General features: G+C 35.9%; 1 protein-coding gene and 1 long non-coding RNA gene across 6 annotated transcripts in view; one reads left to right on the top strand and one right to left on the bottom strand.

Moving 5' to 3' along the window:
* LOC133084374 (uncharacterized) overlaps positions 1-18,648 on the top strand; it is a 31,845-nt gene extending 13,197 nt beyond the window's left edge. For 2 of the 5 annotated variants that reach the window (XR_009699429.1, XR_009699428.1), the window contains exon 5: positions 1,027-3,080. This is a non-coding gene — a long non-coding RNA (uncharacterized LOC133084374). Of the gene's footprint in view, positions 1-1,026; positions 3,081-7,278; positions 7,409-10,097; positions 10,257-18,105; positions 18,159-18,587 lie in introns of those variants that run through there. The other 3 variants (XR_009699430.1, XR_009699431.1, XR_009699432.1) reach the window with 3 other exon arrangements.
* PSMA3 (proteasome 20S subunit alpha 3) lies at positions 2,900-25,756 on the bottom strand. The gene is made up of 11 exons (XM_061180878.1): positions 25,643-25,756; positions 22,425-22,507; positions 15,968-16,091; positions 13,195-13,296; positions 13,043-13,116; positions 10,948-11,020; positions 9,555-9,620; positions 6,543-6,589; positions 4,622-4,689; positions 3,448-3,512; positions 2,900-3,042 (listed from the first exon to the last, which is right to left on the bottom strand). Exons 1-11 carry the CDS (start codon positions 25,661-25,663, stop codon positions 2,998-3,000), a joined length of 768 nt encoding a protein of 255 aa, XP_061036861.1. The 5' UTR covers positions 25,664-25,756; the 3' UTR covers positions 2,900-2,997.

Below are 25,756 nucleotides of genomic sequence, written 5' to 3'. Positions count from 1 at the left end.
AGTAATTTGCCCAAGGTGACACAATTATTAAGTGACAAAGCCAGTATGAAACCTACGTTAGCTTATAAACGACTATCCTGGTTTTAATTATGATGCTGGTTTTCTTATTCTGAAATTGTGGTTACAATGGTGACAGAGAGGAAGCCCTAACCTTTTTTAACAAGAAAAATCCCATTATCATGATGGTATGAAAGAATTGATTCCCCCCAAGTTTATATATTTCCTGAGCTTAGGTTTTCCAGATCTGTTCGAATAAACCACGCTTGTCTTAATTTAGAAGCCTCTGGATCAATACAGTAGTGAACCAGTGTTTTTAAATATATTGAATATCTCACCCTGTAGTTAACTAGTATGAGTTATTTTAGTTTTAAAAATACATACCTTTAGCATTTGATTACATAGTGTGTGCTCACCAGTAGAGATAAAGATGATTTCTTGAACAACTCCCGAGGGTGGGGGAGGAGGAATACATTTATATTTTTACTATAGTAAACACTGTAATAGATATGTACACATGGTCAATGGTGGAACAAAAGCTTCTACTTGGTTGGGGTTAAGAGTAGGCTGCACTCTTATTTCATATTTTGGAGTCCTTTAAAAAAAAAAGAGTCTGAAAACTATGAAGTGGGAAACGTGTGAAGGGCTTTGAGAGGGAGAAATCTGTCAATCATTTCAGAAGGCTTGCTTTTGCAGGTGGTGGGAGTCCTTCAGAAAGACCAGTTAAGAGATAGCCTAGGCACGGTAAATACAATATGGATGTGGTAGAGTGCAGGAAAGTAAAAGGTTCAGCCTGGGTTTCATTTCCAAGGTGAGGAACAGCATTAGAATTGTTTTACATTAAGACTTCATTTTTTTCATTTGTGGATTTCTTCTGATTTCTTAGTAGCATTTTGATAGTTTTTTTTAATGAGAAATATTAATTTGTAATCTTAATTTGCTTTTCAAGTCTTAATTTGAAGAGTATTTTAATGTTTCAGTCAAACATATTGAGGACCTACAACTTTATTTTTCTCATTTATTTTTCAGGTTCCTTTGAGAATGATAGAAATGAAAGCAAATGGATAGTCTTATCAGATAAGTGCTTTTTTATCTGAATGTATTCGGTTTTTTCCATAAGATGGCTTTAGTAGCACTTAGTTGTCTTTAACTTCATTCGAAACAATTTTGTTAGATTGTATTGTGACAGCTGTCATATCAGCGTGCATTTTTAAAAAAAACATCAAAATTGGTGAATTTTTGTGTAGCCATTTTAATATTGAAGATGGAAGGAAAAAAAGCAACAACAACATATTATGCTTTATTATTTCAAGAAAGGTAAAACACAACTGAAAGGCAAAAGAAGATTTGTGCAGTGTATGGAAAAGGTGCTGTGACTGAACGTGTCAAAAGTGGTTTGCAAAGTTTTGTGGTAGAGATTTCTGGCTGGGCGATGCTCCATGGTCGGGGAGACCAGTTCAAGTTGATAGCAATCAAATCGAGACGTAAATTTCAGAACAATCAACGCAGGGGATAAGCCGACACACTCAAAATCTCCAAATCAGGTGTTGAAAATCATTTGCACCAGCTTGGTTATGTTAATCGCTTTGATGTTTGGGTTCCACGTAAGTTAAGCGAAAGAAACCTTGACCATATTTCCGCATTGCAATTCTCTACTTAAACGTAACGAAAACATTCCGTTTTTAAAAACAAATTGTGACGGGCAATGAAAATTGGATACTTTACAATAATGTGGAATAGAAGAGATGTTACAGAAGAACCCGAACTTTTTTGGCCAACCCAATTATTATTTGTAATCTCTAAACCAAAATTTTATTCTTTAAAACGTTTGTAATTTTTTTTCCTAGGTACCAGTATCGAGGTTTACAGTAATAAGGTATTAAGTCTTTGCTGAAAATAAATTTGTAATCTTGTCAAAGTAAAATGTGCCAGCCATTTTTTCCCCCCCGAGGCTAATCATGCCTCAGTGGTGCAGTTACGAAGTGCCCCTACAGTTGAACCTAGATTATTTATTAATCCTTTGTATAGGTATGAAAATCAATTGCTTTTCTTTTATAATAGCTGAAAAGCTTAGTTTTAGATTTATCTGATATATGTTTTTGAGGTGGCTTAGCTGCTCAGATTTAAGTTTGTTTAGAACCATTGTCTGTTCTTTTAAAGAGGATTATTAGCTATTCCAATGTGAATTTAAGAACAGATGTACCCACAGTACAATGAAAATAGAAGATTCATGAGCCATTCATACTTTGGAAGTTGGAAAAGTATAGAATGGTCAGACTGGCTTAGGGATACTCAGCTTATTATCCATCCAGCTTAAGTTGTTTAGGTGTCTGCCCAAGGCCACTGGTGTCATTCTGAGTTAAATATGTGAGTTGTAAGATGTAGCAGGTAATTTTACATAAAAGCAGCCATGGTAATGAGATACTGGTTTTGAGTTGTTTGTATAGTAGTTAAGTATTCTGGTATAATGATTTGCTGTTTAAACTGTACAGATGCTCAAAGTCCGGCAACACCCTGCTGCTAAACTCAGTGACCTCAGGAAAGCATGACAGTGAATGGTGTGATACTGGCATGAGGCCAATAAAGGGTGTGTGTATACCTGGCATGCTTGGCTAACAGTGGCTGATGATCAACAGTCATCTCACTAAATACAAAACTGGGCAGTGGCATCAATTGCCTACGAAGTTGGTAGGTACTTTTTACACAACAGCCCAGCAGGATATGATCTTTAGGTTATAGATGAGTGAAGAAATGGAGTTTTGAATTTATCTGATTCCAAAGCATCTGTCTGCAGTATTTTAACTAAGGAATTTTACAACAGGCATAAAGCAACATCCTAATGCTGAATAAAATATGTGCTCAGCTACCCCCACCAATTTTGTCAAGCAGATATTAACCAAACTTCAGTCGTTACAAGACAAAGATTTAATGAAAGTTGGTCAGTGGGTATGTATTAATCCGAAGGGCTAAATAGTTAAATAGAAGTAAATGAAGTAAATGTTACATGTTATCATCATCTGATTCGTCTTCTTCCTTCAAAGATTCCTATTAAAGAGAAAAGTGTTTAAAATCAATTTTTAGCATTGCTATAACAGCCTGAATCTAATTAAGCACCTGTCATTAAAATTCTTTGTAAGTGAAAATGAACACTGGTTTAGAATAAGACATTCAAGTAAAGAAAAGGGTAACTAAGTACATCTTGCTGTAACAATCAATGACTATATTCTTGATAGGATACACACAATATGAAAGCATTAAATGTCCTGAAAAAACTTTGCCATTTTCACATGCACAAAAAAAATTTTTTTGGAACCAGGGCAACTTTATCCCCATTGAGGATAACCTAGAAAGTTTTCATCCTTTAGTTCAGCTCAACTCTTAAGGGTTATTTAATAGAATTCAACGTATCTCCATATCTTCAGCTAGAATTGTTTTCATGCTGTGGCTTACCTTGGCATATTTCTCTGCCTCTTCCCTTATATCTTTTGGAACAATTTCATGTCTTCCGTTAGTTACTGTAAATTAAGCCATATATTTAAATGAATTAAAAACGAGGACTGTAATTGTGATTTGCAACTACCATATAATCTAGCCAATCTACAAGTGTAATACCAGATTCTTTGAACTCATCTTTGTGTGTTTTCCCTACATAAGATATTAAATCTGCCCAAATTTAGCTCTTATAATAAAGAATACATTATGCTAAGATTTATCCTGATGCTGTAAGTCCTGAGCATTCATTCACAGCATGGTTAGATTTTAAAAGCTGTCCTTGAAGCCCTACAGTTGCCATGCTAGAAAGAAAAAAGGTGATTTCCCAGTAATTTTTTAAAAATATGCAATGGATGTTTCAAAAAAAGTAAATAAACTACTCACAACTTTAGTCAATTATTAAGCAGAGCTTTTCCTTCAAAAAGAGAGTACCTCCTAAATTTGTTCTGCCTCTGTTTGTATTAGAAGGGCACCCAGTGGTCAGAACACATTGTGGCCAATATTGCAGTTGAATGTGTGCATATTTCATGACCCAGCAATTCCACTCTTAACATATATTTCTAAAATGCTACTACATATGTGTACCACAATAGATGTACAAGATGTCCACAGCTGCACTGTTCATTTTACAGTAAACAAACACTGGAAAGTGCCTAACGGTGTAACAATAGAAGAGGAGGTGAATAAAGTGTTATTTTCAGACAACAGAACACTGTACAGCAAGTCAAATGAACAAAACTACTACTGTATGTAACAACACAACTGATTTACACAAATATAATTTTGTGAAAAGAAATGAGGAACAAAAGAATCCATAATGTCTAATTCCATTTATATAAAATTCAGCAACAGGCCAAGAACTATGGTGTTAGAATTCAGGATAGTGGTTACCTCTGGGGAGAAGCCTAAGGGGTGATCTGGGGGGCTGGTCTACTTGTTGACCAAAGCAGTATTTACATGAATGTATCCATGTTGTGACAGTTATCAATTCATTTGTTATTTGTGTACTCTTATATGTGTATACACCATTACTAATTTTTTTTTTTTTTAAGAAAAAAATAAGGCACCCAGTAGTAAATTAGGTTTGGTACAGATGACTCTGAGAGCAAATAAATGTAGAAAAATAACTTACTTTCACCAACCCAGCTGAGCTCTAGTTCAAAAGCTTTATCCTTAACTTCATCATGTACTATGTAAATTCTAGAACAGAAAGAGGACATTAACATTCATTTGGTCATCTACATACATAGTTCATGCACCCAGCTCAGCAAATTAGAACAGCCATCCCTAATATAAGTATCTATAAAATTATACACACATTATATATAGTCTATATTATGAAAATTACACTAGGACTGATAAAAAAATTAAACACTCACTACAAAGGATTCAATATACCTTAACCTTTACAACCCAAGTTGTTTATTTTGATACATTCTTTTAGAGACATACTTGAAAGATACCTCCTAAGGAACATATATTCAAATGGGAAAAGGCCATCATTTCCTGTGCGCCTTTTCAGTATATTTTTTTCCATTCATTAACTTGATTTTTTTAAAAAACAAACTAATTCATTAGTTTACAATTAGTGGTCTCTTCGTTCTGCACCTTCTTGGCAGGAATATTTTTAAACCCCTTAAGGTATGTCCCTTAACCTGGCCTTCAAGCAGTACATGACAAATTGCCGCCAACAAGGAGGCACTGTCACACAACATATTAAAGTAGAAGTAAAAACAAAGTAAGTATCAGAGCAAAGCTTTCTTATTTTATACTTTCCACCATCTTACACAACAAAGTAACAAAAGTAATTTGGAGAGTATTCCTAAAGCCTTGCTTTGAGAAAGCACCTTAAAATTGCTAGAACTAAGTAAAAGAAGCATAGTGCTCCACTTTATTAAATGATAAAGGGATGGCTTTCCTACACGGAACAAATTAGAGTCTAGTGTTACATCTAAACATAAAAGGTGCAGAAAGAACTGATTTCCAGAAGACTTCTCAGTGAAGGAAATTGAGTTATCCTGTTAAACTGCTGTGCAATTCAATGAGGATTATTTACTTTTTAACTAGTTCTATTATATGTTAGTTGCCAGTGTCCCCTAGGTTGTTATTAACTGACAGTCATAGAATGGAATGGATTCTGCTTCTTCACAACTGGAATGGGGGGAAGGGTCTCATGGTAAAGGGGGGGTGGGGGGTGGGGAGTGAGGGTAGCAGTGGTGGACGATTAGTACAAAATTATAAAACACTTGTGATTTTAATACTTTGCTACAACCATCAGTATAGAGATTAAGGGTACCATTCAAATAGTATATTTATTATTATATAATAGAGCCCTCCAAGACTTTTTTTTCCTTGCATGTGTTATTAGATGTAAAACCTGAGACACGTGCACAAAATGCTGACTAGACCATGTTCATGTAGTTCTAATGTGGAATAGTTCGAATTCTCTGTGAATTCTCTGGAATATTACATTTATTTTAACTCTGAAAAGCTGGCTGCAACACCAGCATTTTATTAGATTTTTTGAAATACCAAATGCCTGCATTCTTTGATGTAAAAAAAATCATGGACTTTGAAGCATGGTCACTGAGCTTTTACTGGCTTTGTTGTTGCTTACAGTTAACTGTAATATGAACTACTTCAGGCTTTCTTCAGCTATTTCTAGATGTTTTGAAATACTGCTCTTCTCATCTTGTTACAACTTTAGCTGTAGACCTTAAAGTTGTAAGCTAAGGTTAATATTATTGGGACTTCTGAGACTTAAGAAGTCGGGAGCTATCAAATGAAGTCCCTAGAGGTTCACTATATCCTCCTATTCTGGAATTCTGTCACCTGAACAGGAGCATATTTTGTCAAAAGCTATTTTTCCCCATCCTATTCACTGTCACCTGAAATATGGATATTCTCCTTAATGAGCCTTCTGAGAATGTTGGATTCACCTTCTAAAACTTATGCAACAAGTTATTTCCAAACAAAACGGCCTCTTAGGATTAATGTATAAGGTAAGGTCAAGTGAAATATTTTTGTCAATGCTAAGGAAAATTTCAACTTACATTTTTGCAACTTCTTTAACAACATCACGGCAGGTCATTTCTTTCATCTACAGAAAATAAAATATATATTCATTATGTTATGATTCAAAGAAGAACACTTTCCACTTATGTAACTTTTCAGATTCTTTCTACAACTTTTATCAGTAACCCCATGCTCCTGAGATAGATTCTCAGATATAAAACCAAGGAAAATAACCTGAAATACAAAAAGACCAGAACCAAAGTTTTTTTATTCACAGTGTAATGTTTTTAATGATTATGCCAAAACATATTCTGGACAACCCTTGGGCACCACTAATTTTGTGAAAAATATTAAAGTTAATAAAAATCTAGATTCCTTTATGAATTTATTCACAGGCAGACCCTGACATTTAAAACATTAGCAAAGAAATGTTTTTTCTTTTCTTCTTTATAGCCAATTCAGGATAATAAAATGCAAACAACCACGAATACCTTCTATATTCTAGAGGGGGGGTGAAGGAGTGAAATAAATTGTCCCTCATGAAACTGTTCAAGACAGAAATGCAAAATGTCAGGGAAAGCTTTGAAGAACCAAGATCTGAGTGGAGTCTTAGAACATAGTTGTATTTGATTTGATTTTGAGGAAGATAAATGAACTGCACAAAGCAAAAGTGAACATTTGGAAATCAGGGTAGAAAAACAGCCCTTAAATGCCCAGCAGAAAAGTCTGCTGTACTACAGGTACTGGAAGTAACCAATGCAAAATTTATTTTAGGTATATGTGTTTCTGAACACGACAAAATCAAACAAAAAAAGAGCAAACTGGTGTTCATATTCTGGATATGTGGAGGAGAATGGAAAATGGCGAAAAATAATGAATAGTCATACAGCAGTCCAGACTTCAGGTGATTCCATTACTGTATATCTAGGCTTTTTTTTTTTTTTTTAGTATTTTTTTTATATTTAGAAATCTTGATGCCCCAGCTCATACAAATAGGTAAAATATTGGAAAATAACAACTGTTCACTCAATCTAGATGGAGATATTTTGTTGTACAGTATCTTTTCTGATGATTAATTTTTTTCATGTTAAATTGGGAGTGAAGAAAAGGAAAATACCAATATTCATACTTTTCCCCTTACAAGTTAAGTTCTATATTTAGTATATTAATTGTAACATACGAAGACAAACTTAAACTTGAAAAGATACATCTTAAATGTCAAAAATATTTTTACATATGTTGGTAAAGTTTATTTCATAAAATTATATTCTTGGTAAACAGAACACAAGCAGAAAAGCAGACCAGAGTAATGCAGGGGTTGGCAAACTCTTTTTGTAAAGAGCCAAGTAGTAAATATTTTATTAGACTTATTGGGATATGGTCTTTGGTCCCCGTCACCAACTAAACCCCACTGTTGTACTAAGGCAAAAGCCAGAGACTGAATATGGCTGGGTTTCAATAAAACTTTAAAAAGCACTGCAACTAGAGATTATCAAACAAAGTGAAGTTAAGTCAGAGAAAGACAAATAACCATATGACATCACTTATATGTGCAATCTAAAATATGACACAAATGAACTTATCTATGAAACAAAAACAGACTCAGACACAGAGAACAGAGTTGTGGTTGCCAAGGGGGAGGGGACTGGGGGAGGGATGGAGTGGGAGGTTGGGGTTGGCAGATGTAACTGTTATATACAGAATGGATAAACAAGGTTCTGCGTACAGCACACGGAACTATATTCAATATCCTATGATAAACCATAATAGAAAATATAAAAAAAGTATGTATTTGTATAACTGAATCACTTTGCTGTACAGCAAAAATTAGCACAACATTGTAAATCAACTATACTTCACTTTAAAAAAAAAAATGCAGGCAGTGGGCCAGTTTGCTAACCTCTGATTTAGAGCATATGTTTTCATCATTAAGTGTATATGTTCCTCAATAGAAGTAATCGTTCTCAATTCTTAGGTACGATTTGTTAGTATTCCCATTCCTTGCTAGGATTTAACCACAGACAAAAGGATAATTGTACTAAACACTCTATTTTCAAATTTCAACATAATACTAAGGAGAGATGAAAGCAAAAGAGAAGAGAGTAGAAGACAGGAACTTAGCACAAACCAGGGAGTATATGATGGAAAAGAACAATGGTCTAAGAGTTATTAGGTCTGTGAATTGTTCATAAGCAATATTCTATGACTCTAGCCAGTGTGTTTAACCCAGGGCTGGACTTGGGCTAAGTGATCTCTAAGGTCCTTTTGTCAATTTTATCAATACTAAAATACCAAACATAAATTAGGCTTTTATAGGTCTAGAACTTGGCATTAAATTCCAAGCACTAAAAAAGTTTTCTAGGACCTAGCCTTAAATAAGCTGAATAAGTTAATTAGTTGAGCAAGGCTCCAGTACAGCATTAATATTTAAATGTATATAAAATTTTTTCTCCCTGTAATTTACCAAAATGCTGATGAATCATATGCCTGTCTTTTAGGGAAGTTTCTGATAAGCAATGAAGAGTTGGTACTGTTTCAATATTAAGTTGATCAATTTATGGCTAAAAGGAAAGCCAGCAAATTTTTAAGAAACCTTTTTCACACTAGTAGATGATGGGTTCCCATGCCCTATTTAGCTAGGAACAAAAAGCAAAGAGAAGCAAAGGAGCACAGACTCTTAATGTGTAAGACTTCCATAGACAAAAGCTGTTTTCCAGATGGAAGAAATGATACAGTAAAAGAGCAAAATTCTCAGCCTAAGGGTCACAGGGCTCCATGAATGGGCTTCAAGGATTTTGTGACATTATATGAAAATTTGTTTGTATTTTTTTTGGATTAAGCAGCCACCAAAATCATAAAGGGATCCATGACCCAACTCTACAGGTAATATGCTACCAGCTTTCCTACTCAGCCACCTAGCAGCTTCAGAAAGCTCTACTCAAAACGGCAAACCACACTTGGAGTAAAAGGTTTAGTTTGTGGCGATAAAACTTCACCACATGAGGATAATGCTGTAGCAAAATTTCAAGCAGTAAATATGTATGTATTACCTGAAGCTTTTCGATTTCTGTCTTTGCAGCTTGTCTGGCTTTGCCAATGGCACAGCCCCAATAACCCTATTTAAAAAGAACATACACCAAAAATACATATGTATTATTAAATTAATATACTATCATAGGTCATTAATGACTACTGTTTTTATTTAAAGGTTAATGAAAGGTTGTTAAATGACATTCAAAAGCACATCTGGAGAAATATAGTCAAAAGACATTTTAATGACCACCAAGGGACTCAAAAAACTTAAAATATCTAACTTAAATCTAGAATAATCTGTATTATTTTCAAGAAGTATATCCAAAGAGAAACAAATTATGTCATTATATATATACACTTCATGAACTAGAAGCATTTCTGAGGACAGGAATAGAAAAAATTTTAGCATTCTGACAATGAAAATGAAGTTATTTCTGAGAGAAAGAAATAATTCCTAAGAGTTAAATAAGCCTTTTTTAAATTGATATATACATATGAACTGTGTGTGTGTGTGTGTGTGTGTATATATATACACACTTGTTTTTTTTTTGCCACACCAGCACGACTTGTGGGATTTTAGTTTCCCAACCAGGGACTGAACCTGGGGCCTCAGCAGTGAGAGCATGGAGTCCTAACCACTGGACAGCCAGGGAATCCCCTAATTTATACGGTAAAGGTTTTTTTTACTTGTGTAACCTGTGTATAATGACAAAACATAAAGAGCCTTCATTTTTTTTAATGAGTATAATAAAAACCATAAAAATCTCAGAAGACACTTAAGGTAATTAGAGAAAGGTCCAAGAAATCCCACTTGAAATCCTTTTTTAAAAGGGAATTGGGGAATTCCCTGGTGGTGCAGTGGTTAGGACATAGGCTTTCACTGCCATGGACCTGGGTTAGATCCCTGGGTGGGAAACTTAAGATCCCACAAGCCACGTGGCACAGCCAAAAAAAACCAACAAAAACAAAACTTTAAAAGGGACGGCATTACATTCACTTTTACATTCATTTTTAAGATACTAATATTTGTAATAAAGGAAATGGCACATATTCAAAATTTTATGTTCACTATGCAGTTTCTATAATAGCGTATTAAAAGCCACAAATCTGGAACTTCCCTGATGGTCCAGTGGTTAAGACTCCACACTCCCAATGCAGGGGGCGATCCCTGCTGGGTGAACTAAGATCCTGCATGTGGCATGGCTCGGCCAGAAAACAAACAAAAAAGCCACAGATCTTTCCTCTGCCTCATATCCATAGATTATTGTCATTAATGTTAAAACAAGAAAAATTGTTACCTTCCTTGAATGAATATTAAAGAAACCTCATGTAATCCAAATATATGATTTAAGTGCCAATGAGAGACCATTAAACTAGAAATAGAATTTCAGATGATTCAAAACTACTCACATATGAAACACCCGATGGGTCAATCATGTAGAGTTGTGCACCATCATTCACACTGTAAGACCCTAACATGAAACTACATAAAAGTAAATTAGTAATTTTAAACCATGGTTCTTAATACCAGAAAAGTATTAAAAAGTACAGTGATAAGGCTTCTCTGGTGGCACAGTGGTTAAGAATCTGCCTGCCAATGCAGGGGACCCGGGTTCGAGCCCTGGTCCGGGAAGATCCCACATGCCACGGAGCAACTAAGCAACTAAGCCCATGCGCCACAACTACTGGGCCTGCGCTCTAGAGCCCGCAAGCCACAACTACTTAAGCCCACGCGCCTAGAGCCCGTGCTCTGCAGCAAGAGAAGCCACCGCAATAAGAAGCCCGCGCACCGCAACGCAGAGCAGCCCCCGCTCGCCGCAACTACAGAAAGCCAGCGCACAGCAACGAAGACCCAATGCAGCCAAAAATAAATAAATTTATAAAAAATAAATAAAATTTAAAAAATAAAAAGCACTGTGATAAAAATGCAATTGTACTTTCTAAGACAAACATTTACTAATAGCCATATAACTCATAGTAAGCACTTTGATAATGTAATTTGGATAAAAACTAGTATATACTTTAAAATGTTCAAAATTCATGTGCCTTTGCTTAGTATTAAACTTTCTGATGAAACTTTCCTGAGAGGCTAGCAGTGGAGAGAAAGGAGTACTAATAGATGTACAAGTAATAAGGGGGCCCAAAAGCTAAAGGAATAAACATGAAAAAGCCAAGGGGACAAAATTCCTGATGTGAATACACTGAAACTACCTAAAACTCTTGTTCCACCCTTCATTCTTTTCTGGCTATTCCCCGGTATTCCTCCATTTATTTTCCTGCAATAAAAATTGCAGGAAAATTGGTTCAATGCATTTTTTTATGCTCAACAAATTAAAATTAGGGTATTAAAAAATCATATGAATTACTGATTTTTTGAAATTACAAGTAGAAAAGAAACCAGCCTTATCATTTCATGTGCAGAATACTGTAACAGCCACATACCATTTAAGAACATCTGACCTATTGCTTAAAGTATATCAGATGGAAACTAATGAGAAAACTGAAGTGTCAGTATAATTGGCTACTAAATAGTAACAACATGGAATATATTTAAAATCAGTTTGCCATTTCCTGAAAATGTTTGGGTTTAGTTCCAGAGAATTTTTTCCCCCAGTTTTATTGGGAAATAACTGACATACATCACTATATAAATGTAAGGTGCACAGCATGATGGTCTGATTTACATACACTGTGAAATGATTAGCACAATAGGTTTAGTTAACATGCATCATCTCATATAGATACAATTAAAAGAAAAAGAACTTCCTCCTTTTGTTGAGAACTCTAAGGGATCTATTATATTAAAAATTTTCCTTTTTATCACACATCAGTGTTAACTATAGTCATCATGTTGTACATTACATCCCTAGTACTTACTTATCTTAAACTAAAAGTTTATATACCTTTTGGGACTTACCTGGTGGGACAGTGGTTGGGAATCCGCCTGCCAATGCAGGGGACACGGGTTTGAGCGCTGGTCCTGGAAGATCCCACATGCCACGGAGCAACAACTAAGCCCGTGCATCACAACTACTGAGCCTGCGCTCTAGAGCCCGCGAGCCACAACTACTGAAGCCCATGTGCCTAGAGCCCGTGCTCCACAACAAAGACAAGCCACCGCAATGAGAAGCCCATGCACTGCAACGAAGAGTAGCCCCCTCTCGCTGCAACTAGAGAAAGCCCGTGCACAGCAACGAAGACCCAACGCAGCCAAAAATAAATTAATTTAAAAAAAAGTTTATATACCTTTTGACCACCTTCCTCCAGAGAATTTATTATAATTAGATTAAAATATTACTATGAGTTCTGTGTTTTATCCTGTCCAAATCTGCATAGTCTTTCATTTTTCAAAGTTTTTATTTTTATGTACATCATTTTATTTAATCACTGCCCTAATACTTCTTGATGATACTTCATTTTTTAAGGGTATAAAAGGCTAATTCGATTCTGAGAAAACAAATACCTACAGTACAGATATCACTGAATATCTCAGTAAATTTCATACCTGCAGCCAAAAGGTCTAACAGCACTGTAGAGGGTATAGGCATGTACATACATGGCCACTCTGTCTGCAAGATGCTGTGGGGAAAAACAGAAAAGCTTATTAATACTCTTCTCTTTCTGTTCCAAAGGCTCTTCAACATGTTATCAGCTTACTTTTAGTGGAATGTTATATCCAAAGTTAGATCTAAAGTTGGAAGCCTCTTCTCTCGCAATGTCTGCTAAAGAACGAGCATCTGCCAACAAACCTGCTACTGCCTGAAAAAAAAAAAGTACCAATTCAGTAGATAACATTCCTATCACAAATCAAGGAAAGTATGTAATTATTACAGGCTTATTTGATATTTTTAACAAGTATCACCATTAGAATAAATCTGTTTGGCTTAAAGGTCTTTCTTTACAAGGCATTCTGGCATTTTGATGCTTGAGTACGGGATTACAATTTGGAAATTTCCCAAGTGTGACTACATCGTTTTGTCCATTGATCACATTCAGAAAAACCTCCATGTCTCCCCATTCGCCACTTCATTATAAAGAACAAAACAACAACAAAAAAGAATAAAACCATTCGTTTTGGTTAGAACTGATCCTTTATTTAAAGCCATTCTGTGTTCAAAAAGTTATTAAAAGTTTTCATCTAAAAGGCACAAGCTCAAATTCCTTTTTCAGCTTACTAATAAATTGTAATGCCAAACCAAAACATGACAAACCACAAATCTGGTGGCTTAGAACTGCAATCACCAACCCACGTGCTGAGACATCCCAGGGCACTATAGTGAACTCAGAGTTGTGGGGCATTTTAAGTTTGGGGGAAACATATGTTGAAGTAGTTAACGGTTTCAACATTAGATCATTCTACATTCCTTTTACTGCCATCCACTCGTTGAAAAGCTGGGTTGCCGTGATATAAAATAAGTACTGTGCAAAAAACAATGCGGAACAGGAAATGGGGTGGAGGTGGGGGGCGGCATCTAATCCAATTCCAAAGTTTAAGAAGTTGTGCAGTACACATTAGTTAACTGTGATTGTTTAAAAATAAAAATATTTTTCTTTTGCTGTATGTGGTGAGTTTGTTTTTGTTTTGTTTTTACAGCTACTAAGTTTTTAGGACACAACCACTTAGTTGTTAGACCTACATATATAATAAACAGAACCACTGGGTATTTCTTTTGGTCTAGGGAAGCCATGAAAACAGAAAAAACTACTGAAACACTTATGGGTACTGGGAACCAGTGGCAGAGAAGATTTGCAGAATTTAAAAATAAGTACTATCAAAATTTTTAATAGCCTTTTTTCTACTGCTACCTAGTAATAGTAATAATGATGAAAATCCTTAACATATTATTGATCATTCATTACATGCTAAGCATTTTACATAATTATACATGAAGGTAGGTACTATTACCACCATAGTTTTGCAGGTTAGAAAACTGTTGTTTAGAATAACTTCCACAAGGATACCCAGGTAGTAATTTTCACCATTTAAACAATCTTCCATTGCTTTGGATAAAACCCACTGTGAAGTCTAAAAATTTATCAAATCACTTGGAGACAGAGCATTAATCCTTCATTTTCTCCAGCCCTGTTCAATGTCTAATGTTTTGCCTATTTCCAGCTATAACGAATGCCATCAATTTCCTGGCTTTAAATAACAAATGGGACAAATGTGAAAATTCTAGGATGATAAAATTCTTTCCATCACTAAAGTGCTTATAAGCATATATGATTTTTTTCCAAAATATACCTATCTAAAGTTTTTTTAAGTGAAAGAAAGCAGGATTCACTACCTCATACCAGCTAGGTTACAATCTGGCAAGTTTCAAGAAAACATACCAGTTTCACTGGCAATAATAAATTTGTTCAGGAGAGAAAACAAGTTCAGAAAAAAATATCTGAAGAAGCAAAAAAAAAAAAAAAAAATTTTATCTGTAGCTTTATAGTTTACTGGCTATATTTTGCTAGTCCTTTTTGTGTTTGTAACACATCTCATTTAGAAATAACAAAGCTACTGGTATTTCAGCAGAACGAGTGGATCCTATAGGATCTCACCCTGCAGAATGGGCTCTAGAGTAACACATAGACCATGCAGACCCAAGTATGAATCCCAGCATATTTCTTTACCACCTGTGAGTTTTTTTCTCATCTGTAAAAATGGGATTAATATTACTTGCACTGGGTTGTCAGGATTAAATGAGATAATTTATGTAAAGAACTAGCATAGTACCTAGCACACAGGTGTTCTCTTTTCTTCCTTGGCTTTTCAGTAAGCAAAGTTAAAAATCATTTCTTTTTTTTTGGATTGTTGTTCTTACTGAAGAAAGTCTGACATCTATATAGGATGACTTCAGTATATAGCAGTAATGTATCTGTCTTGGCCTGCAACTGTGCAAAGCAGTCACTCAAGATACCAGCTGCATGAAATAAATACAGTGATGCTTATGAAGCTACTAAAAAGCATGTGTTCACTTTTCCCTTCATCAGACATCCTTCCCTGATGCTCCACCGTACTATAAAGGTCTTCTCTTTCTGATAACATCTTCAGTGTAACAGTGATCCCCAGAAAGGATACAAAAAGCCAAAGATTCATTGCCTGTCAAGCATGTACCTTCATTGATCTATGCTGCCAAGATTTCTTTTTTACCCATACTTCTCACCCCCTCCCCCCTCCCCTCCTTTTCTTAAGGCAACTTGGTTTTTCATATCTATCTCCTATCAGGTTATACAGTAAGAATGCTACCTTCCTTTTAGACAGTGAGCTGTTCACAAACCAGTAACTTTCTGATTACTTCTGTAGCTGCTCTCTGCTGTTTCTGCCTCAATGCTAAAGTATTAAATGGGTTCTTAACAATCACATTTTAATATATTCCAATTAGTTACTTCACAAGAAACTGGACAAGGCAAAAAGGAACATTTTTAAATGTAACCTTACCATTCCGACATGCCGATCGACATTAAAAAGTCGTTTGTTAGAACCTTCTTCATAAAGTTTAGAAAGGACTAATTTTTCTACCCCAAAGACAACGCCATCTTTACATCTGATTCCAATAGCTGTACTGAAACAAGTAGAAGAAAATCAATTTTTTTAACTGAAAATAAAGGAAACTTTGTAAACTCAAGTTTTAAAAAAAAACCCCACAGAAACAGGCAAATTTGTTTCTTAAAGCATATCAAGTCTTTAAAATAAATACATTTGAAAACTAGAAAGGGCAAACAGCCTAAAATGTGATGAATTAGATCCATATAAATAACCATGTGACCAAAAAAAATCTCATATCATGACATGGAAAGATATTAATATGTAAATGAAAAAAGATGCCAACAAAATATGTACCAAATGGCACAGTGTCTAGCATATATTAGCCATCTTATAACAAATGCCGACTAAAGTCATGTGCATTAAAAATGGTATGTAAGGGCTTCCCTGGTGGCGCAGTGGCTAAGAATCCTCCTGCCAATGCAGGGGACACGGGATCGAGCCCTGGGCAGGGAAGATCCTGCGTGCCGCGGAGCAACTAAGCCCGTGTGCCACAACTACTGAGCCTGCGCTCTAGGGCTCGCAAGCCACAACTACTGAGCCCATGTGCCACAACTTGAAACCCATGCGCCTAGAGCCCGTGCTCCACAACAAAGAGAAGCCACGGCAATGAGAAGCCGGCGCACCGCAACAAAGAGTAGGCCCCGCTGACCACACTAGAGAAAGCCTGCATGCAGCAACGAAGACCCAACGCAGCCAAAAAAAAAATTTATTTTTTAAAAAAAAATGGTACATATTATGCATACAAAAGATGGGCTACATACAAACTAAAAAGTTACCAGTGACTAATCTCGGTGGAAAGATTATAATTCTTTTTCTTTCTTTTGCTTTTTCTGCAATAACCATGTGTTGCTTACAATAAGTGTAAAAGAATAAACATTTTGTACAACTGTTTAAAACAAAGTAAATCAAAAAATAATCTGAAGTAAAATGTGGAGAAATTATACATTGCCATTTCAAGATGAAAATACATGAATTACTTTAATCTTCTAATTCTTTTAACAAAGAGAAACAACCAGAAAAATGAGCTGAGCCACATGCACAAATATGTAAAGAATTTCAGACACTCCTTCCCCCACACTTCAGGTATCTTTCAAGTTTAAACTCCTTGGCCCAGCTTTCAGAACTCCCCAAGAATCTGCAAAGCCCATCTAGCGAATTCAGTTTCCTGTTATAGAGGTCTTGTGCTCTACCAAATTCAACCTCACTGTCACCCCTCAAACACCTTAATTTTCATATTTGCTTTTCTGTCTTTATTGCGGTTATCCTGGGTACTAGAATACACTTCCTCCTCACCACTGCCCATTTAAATAAATTTCCACAAACTTTTGCAAATTCACGTGAATAGCCTCAGGTAGCCGTTCCCAGTTATTCCAACTCATCATCTTCCTCACCTTTCAGAATCTAAAACATTCTTGTTTCTAAACTAAAAGTTCTAAAAGTGTGGTTTGTGAGGTCAAAATTATATTCATAAAAATACAAAGATGGGACCTTCCTGGCAGTCCAGTGGTTAAGATTCCACGCTTCCACTGCAGGGGGCACAGGTTCGATCCCTAGTCGGGGAAGTATAAGATCCCACATGCCACAGCCAAAAAATTAAAAAAAAAAAAAAAAAATACAAAGACATCATTTGCCTTTTTCCACTGTGTGGATGTTTGCACCAATGGTATAGAAGCACTGGTGGGTAAAACCGCTGGCACTGTAACACAAAGAAGGCAGTAACAGCAAATGGCAGCAGTAAACTACTAATCATTGTATTCTTCATTGCTATGCTCTCACAGTTTTAAAAAAAGCCATTTTTAGTTAAGAACGTCCTGATAAAGCAGTAATTAATTTTATTGGGTATCAATCCTTGAGTACCTTTTTATTATCCTAACGAAATGCAAGGTAGTCAAAGTACTTCTGCTGTACATCAAAATACAATGGTTGCCTAAAGGAAAAAGCACTGATAAAACTGTTTTGAGTTGTGAATTTTTTCATGGAACATCTGTTTTTATCATCAAAGAATAATAACTATGGTTATTTCCACTTAGGTGTGTGGCAGACTTTTTTTCTAAAATGAACAAAGTGAGCCTGTTGCTTCAAGGTAAACAAATGACAAAATTTTCTTGCCAGTGATAAAATTTGAGTTTTCAAGCATAAATTGGAATTTTAGAAAACATATTCACCACTGTGAGCTTGTCTGCTTCCCAAAACTTTAATAAACAGATTGGTGGTGATATTAACAATTGTGATGTTTCTGATAGTTTATAATGAAATATGTCTAATTTGGAAGCTCTGTTATAACTCAGTGAACCAATATTTTCCAAATGACCAACTCACAATGTTGACGGGTAAAACATGCAAAGTGTAAGACAGCCCAACAGATTTTAATGTAAAAGTAGAAAAAGTTCATTGTTATGTTTTCAGACTCCACTCTGCAACTAATCTTTAAGAAACTAACATTTGTCCAGTTTTGGTATAGTATCAAAAAACAACATGCATAATGCTATTAAAATACTCCTCGCTTTTCCAGCTACTATCCAAATGAAGCCTGTTTGTTTCACAAGCTCCAACAAAAGTAACAACATACTGAAGCAGAAGGAGATATGAGACTCTCTTTTATTAAGATTCAATTAATTATTGAGATTTACAGAAATGTAAAACAATGCCACTCTTCTCACTACATTTTTTTCTATGTTTTGGAAAAGTAATTTGCATTAAAAATGTTATTAATGTTACTCAAATATTTTAATAAATGTTAATTTAAATTATTTGTTAACATGCAATTGTGTTTATTACTGTTACTTAAATGAATTTATAAGTATTTTTAATTTTTCAGTTGTAATTTCTAATATGGTAAATATTGATGAACCAATAACCTGCATAAATAAATGCTCTTCGGGGTGATGTTAAATATTGATAGAACCTACAGCCTACATAATTAAATGTTCTTCAAGGTCCTCAGTGATTTTTTTCCCCAAGTATAAAGGGGTCCTAAGGCCAGAATTTTGTGGACATTTTTGTTCCAAACAATCTAGGCTTTCAGTTATGTTGCACAATCTTCCTTTCATATCTTGTCTCCTCAATGAGGCTAAAGGGAAAGATTATAATTTTACCCCCTTTTTCCTTTTGCATATTACCTTCTAGGAGCATACTTTTATAAAATAGTTTTGATCATGATATATATATATTTTTTTTTAATAAAATGTTTTTAAGTATTCACTTATATGTCAATTATTTGTTTTGGTAGTTCCTATGCTTAACGTAACAGGTACTCAAAAGTATTTGCCTTCTAAATTCCCGAGATTGAATTTCTACCTCCAGGACTTCCCTGGCAGTCCAGTGGTTAAGACTCCACGCTTCCACTGTAGGGGGCACGGGTTTGATCCCTGGTTGGAGAACTAAGATCTGACATGCTGTACAGGCATGGCCAAAAAATAATAATAATAAGATAAATTTAAAAATTTTTAAAAAGAGTTTATCTCTTTTTAATGCAGGAATATAATCATATCAAATTATTTGGTTAAATGTTTTCTAACTATCAGTTTATATGCCAGACTCGTAAGAAAATTCATATGTAATTTTTCTATTTTCTACTTTCTGTGCCCACAAAACAAACATTTTCAAATTTCATTCTTATGGTAAGGTATGTGAAGTAGTTAGGTTAGATGTCCACATCCCAATTTTACAGACAGAAAAGTAACATTCAGAGGACTGAATAGTGGAAACCTATATAATATTACCATTAGGCAGCAGCTAGGAGAAAAATTCACATCTTCTGATCCTCATCCAGTATTCCATCATACCAAGTTACACAGATCCCTTTAAAAGAGGAACTTTCCTAGTAATTTTTCTTTATGCAGAAAAAAATACGTTCATTTTTAATGTTTCCATTTTTTTAAATTATATTTCTTCAAGTTTGCTTAAATGTAACTGTTTTAAACCATATTTAGAAATACTTTATAGAAAACAAATTGCTAAGATACACAGATCCTCACAGCCTAGTCTCAATTTTCTGGGTTACAGATGACTTCAAAATGTATCTCCAGTTTTTCTCTTAGTCAAGACATCTCCCACCAGTTTTTTACACCAATGAAAATGCAAGAATGCAAAGGAGGAAGAGAAAAACAATGACTTCCTCAAGTCTTTCTCCAGCTCCTTGGCCTATGAGCCTGTCTTCTTTTACCAACAGGAAAAAAAAAGTGTCAACTTATTTTTTTCTTTTTTTTTCTTTTAGGTCTTTAATCCATTTTGAGTTTATTTTTGTGTCTGGTGTGAAAAAATGTTTTAATTTCACTCTCTTACATGTAGCTGTCCAGTTTTCCCACTTACTTGCTTTCATTTTTTTTTTTAATTTTTTAATTTTTTTATTGTCAACTTTTTTCTTGAATTTGACTCTCTTCTGAACTCTTTCAGGCCTTGTACACAATGACAAATACAGTGCAGCCTAAAATTCTTAACAGCCTTACTTCTATTATATTATCAGATACTGACAGTTTGTAAGTAACAATATCTATAATACATTTAAACACAGAATCTACTAGCTTCATTAACAAATCCTGTAAGAAGACTTAAAATGTATTTTTGCTCAAAAACCTTAAAATACTATTTCATAAACCATTAGAAATCCACATACCTTCTTTCTACCACCCAGAAAATGGAACAAAAAATGAACATTTATTTATTCAGTAACTACTGAGGGCTACGTGCTAGCACATGCAAAGCCCAGTTACAGTCTCTACCCTCATGAAACTTCCATAATCAAATATTGAAGATACTAGTAGAAAGTGAAAAAACTACATCTACACGTGGACTTTTCTAAAATTCTGGAAACATTTCCCTACTACACAGGTTTTCATTATAATGAAAACACTGAGCTCAAACACCAACACCATTTGTTTAGTAGGCCTAAAAAAAATTTTTTGAGAGATCTGAATGAGATGTCATGAACAAAATTTTTTAAGTCCTTTATTTCATCCCAAAGCTGCTTTAGAATCAAAAATACAATGATTACTTATATATATATATAACTGAATCACTGAGCTGTACACTTGAAACTAACACAACATTGTAAATTAACTATACCTCAATAAAAAAAAATTAAAGGGGCTTGCTGGTGGCTCAGTGGTTAAGAATCTGCCTGCCAATGCAGGGGACACGGGTTCGAGCCCTGGCGCGGGAAGATCCCACATGCTGCAGAGCAACTAAGCAACTCAGCCCATGCACCACAACTACTGAGCCTGTGCTCTAGAGCCCGTGAGCAACAGCTACTGAAGCCCCCGTGCCACAACTACTGAAGCCTGCACGCCTAGAGCCTGTGCTCCACAACAAGAGAAGCCACCGCAATAAGAAGCCCAGGCACCGCAATGAAGAGTTGCTCCCGCTCGCCACAACTAGAGAAAGCCTGTGCGCAGCAACGAAGACCCAATGCAGCCATAAATAAATAAATAAACAAACAAACAAACTCTATTAAAAAAAATTTAAAATGAAACCAGTTTGTGCAGACTATGTTCAATTAGAAATGATTTTTTTTTAAATGATCATATATGAGACACAGATGTAGAGAACAAACGTATGGACACCAAGGGGGGAAAGCGGCGGAGGGTGGGGGTGGTGGTGTGATGGACTGGGAGATTGGGATTGACATGTATACACTGATGTGTATAAAATGGATGACTAGTAAGAACCTGCTGTATAAAAAAATTAAATTAAAAATTTTTTTAAAAAATGATCATATAAGTATAACTGATTGCAAATATTCTTCAATATAAGACTCAGAGAATTTGTCAATAAGCCAGTAATTCAACTAAGATGTTATAGTGGTGGCAAGGGATCATTTTAGTGAATTACTCTAAACAAAAAAAGACAGAGTGAAGGAAGTAAGTCCAACAGGAAAATATCTTAGTGATCCTACACCTTTTGGAGTATGGCAGCAGAAGAGAAAAATAAAAAACATCCCTGCTGAGATGATCATGTGACCAACTGCACAGGACATTTAAAACACAAGGAAATAAAAGATCAGACAGTAAAGTCACAATCCTAATGGCCAAGGAAAACAATGATATATATCAGGAATTTGAAAAAGGAAAAAAGGGCTAGCAAAGATGATGAATTTGGTTTTATGCACTTCATTTGAGACTTGGCAGAATGTCTAAGTGGTTAATTCTGGAGTCAACTGGAAATATAGGGACATGGAAAGATCTGACCTAAAGAGAGATCTGGAAATGACTAATAAATGGAGATTATTTTAAGGCATATATTATTCTGTGTCAAAGTAACATAACAAACCCTAATTACCAAAAATACAGAAAAGAAGACATTTAATACTTGGTTAAAACATGCTAATTTCAAGTAAAACAATGTTTCTTACCTACTATTTTCCACAGCCTTCATAGCATACTCAACTTGAAAAACTCTTCCATCAGGAGAGAATGTAGAGGCTGACAGGTCATACTAGGAGGAAAAGGCAATAATAAGCTTATAATGATGTATCTTTGGCAGTAATAACCTTACACTTTTTTTCCTAAATGGCTTACACATCAGAAATGTGTGTTAAATCTCAACAAAGATTTTGCTTTAAAGAGAAAGGGGAAGCATGTCAGAGCAGCAACAGAAGCTAAGACAAAGTTATACACTTTAGATTTCTGCTAGAAAAGCAATGGATACAAGTCCTGCATCAAGTCAGAACTTTTCCCACACAGAACATGGCTCATTTCTGAAAAAACTGCTATGGTAGAAACAGCATTGGAGCATTTTAATTCATAGCTGTGGCACTAAGAAACTGAGGGACCTTGGACACATCATTTAGCATTCAGACATTTAATAAGCATCTATTATATGTTAGTCAGTATAAGGAAATACAAAGACTACTCATTCTAGAAGTCCTTCATCTTCAAAAATCAGACCACGAACAAATCTAGGAGCTGAAGGCACAGCAGTAAATCAGAAAAGGTACTATGATGAAAATAGGACAGGGTGAAGTGATAGTCTCAGGGACTACCACAGACTACCTGATCAAGTAAGGCATTGCGGGGGCAATTATATTAAGTTATTTAGGCTAAACTAGAATTAATAACAAGTAATTAGTCATTTAGGTTATGGAGGAGGAGCGTCCTGGTATTTGGCATAAAAGACCTTAGGGTACCTAAGTGTCCATCATCGGATGAATGGATAAAGAAGATGTGGCACATATATACAATGGAATATTACTCAGCCATAAAAAGAAACGCAGTTGAGTTATTTGTAGTGAGGTGGATGGAGTTAGAGTCTGTCATACAGAGTGATGTAAGTCAGAAAGAGAAAAACAAATACAGTATGCTAACAAATATATATGAAATCTAAGGGGAAAAAAAAAAAGTCATGAAGAACCTAGTGGTAAGACGGGAATAAAGACACAGACCCACTAGAGAATGGACTTGAGGATATGGGGAGGGGGAAGGGTAAGCTGTGACAAACTGAGAGAGTGGCATGGACATATATACACTACCAAACGTAAAATAGCTAGTGGGAAGCAGCCGCATAGCACAGGGAGATCAGCTCGGTGCTTTGTGACCACCTAGAGGGGTGGGATAGGGAGGGTGGGAGGGAGGGAGATGCAAGAGGGAAGAGATATGGGAACATATGTATAACTGATTCACTTTGTTATAAAGCAGAAACTAACACAACATTGTAAAGCAATTATACTCCAATAAAGATGTTTAAAAAAAAAAAAAAAAGACCTTAGGGTAGAAATAAGCTGAGCACAATAAGAAAAAGAAATAAGGCCACTGTATATTGAGCACCATAAGTGGTAAACAGAAGAGTAAACTATATCAGAGGCATATAAGGGCCAAACTATGTTAAGTCTTTTAGGCTGGAGTAGGAAGTTTACATTTCTATTCTAAATCCAACAGAAAGTCATTGGAGTTTGGGGGGAAGGGGGGAGAGGTTATGTCTAATTTTTTGAAAACGTTGTTCATCTGGAAAATTAATTACAGAGGGAACAAGAGTGGAAGCAGAGATTAAGTATTCCAAAGGTAGTGTCTTAGACTAGAGAAAAAGAGGTGGAAGGTGTTCTCGTTGGAGGGTACAATCAAAAAAACCTTGCTAATGGATTGGCTCTAGGAGTAGAGTAAAAAAGAAATTAAAAGTGCATCATAGATTTTTTTTCATTTGCGCAACTAGAACTGGCCCATTCACTGAAATGAAAATTGTAGGAGATGCAAAATGGCAAGGGAAAAAGAAAACCCAGAGATCTACTTTGGACATGTCATTTGAAATGGCTATTAATCAAGTGGAGAGAAATGTCAAGAAGACAGGTCTTCATATCCGGAGTTCTTGGGACAAGTAAAGACAGGAGATAAGTCTTCAACAGTGGTGCTTCCTGGTCTCAGTTTGTTATTTGTTAAATGAAGATCCTTAACTCTACCACTGTAATACCGAAATATCTCACCTGGTTATATTATCAAATATTTTTAAAGGGTTTGTAGAACCCTTTAGAACACTATTAATCTAAGATAATATTAATGTAGTTGCAAAGTCAATTTGCTACAACAGGCATTACTGAGCATCAACTAATCCAAAAACGGTATGACAATCTTAGCATCTCATAACCGAATGGATTAAACCATTCCAAGTATAAGTTGAGTATTATCAAACTCGGAAAACCAGTATTTGGGCCTAATGGTGAGTATAAAAGTCTTGTGCACAGTAGGAGTATAAAATGAACTGAGAAACCCATTATTCAATGCCTCTAGTGGAAACCACCAATAAATATTTCTAAACAAAAACTGTATTTTCTACATGGAGAAATACATAAAAGGAGTAAGCAGAAGATTGCATATATGCAGTACGTTTGACAAAGGAAAGCAGTAGGCCGAAAAAGTTAACAAATCCAACTCCAAAATCCTGAACTGTCTGTCCCTTCAAAGTCAGAAGCGGTTAAGTCTGTAGCTAACCATTTAAACGCTTAACGGTATTGACAACTCATAGTGCTGTTAAGTAATTTTTACAGGAAAAGCTGAAACAAAGGAAAAATGGAAAGGATTCTTCCGATTCCGCTTTTTAGACTATTTTTCTTATCAGTTCTGAGAAGGCTCCAGGGACTCATACAGAGCGGTCCATCACCATACTCGAAGACAGAGAATCCCCGAGAGGCAGCAGCACCCCAGGAACTGCAAAGGGGTTCCTTGGAAAGCGGCGTCTCAGACCTTGGACTCTCAAGCCGCCTTGCCTCAGTGGTTCTCAGGAGGCTGTCGCCCAAACCCTTCACTCACACACACAATTTCAGGCCCCACGAGTTTCCACTTTCGGTTTCCCTAAGCGACTAAAAAAAGTGACTCAGCAACCCAAAGCGGCTCCAAATCTAACTGCTGCGCGGCAAGCCCGCCACACCTGAGCTGAGAAGCTTCAAGCCACGGTCACTGCAGACGCGGGCCTAGCAATCAGCGTCGGAAAGACCGCCGGTCCACCGCGCAACTGGAAGCGGCCCACCTGCCTCCAGGAAGTACCAGCGCACCCCGAGTCGGCGCACCCCTCGCGGTCCGTCCCCGTTCCCTTCCCACGCTAATCCTTATGCTAGACTATCACGCCGAGAGACAACGAACTCACCCCGGTGCCGATTGAGCTCATCGTGCTTAAAACCACTGGGACGCCTCGGTCTTCAGGGTCTAAAGCGATCCCCCTACGCCGCAGCACGCAGACTAGTAACAGGCTCTCTCATTG

Source organism: Eubalaena glacialis, chromosome 2, assembly GCF_028564815.1.
Source record: "Eubalaena glacialis isolate mEubGla1 chromosome 2, mEubGla1.1.hap2.+ XY, whole genome shotgun sequence".
Lineage (NCBI taxonomy): Eukaryota > Metazoa > Chordata > Mammalia > Artiodactyla > Balaenidae > Eubalaena > Eubalaena glacialis.
This window is presented reverse-complemented; position numbering and strand designations above follow the sequence as displayed.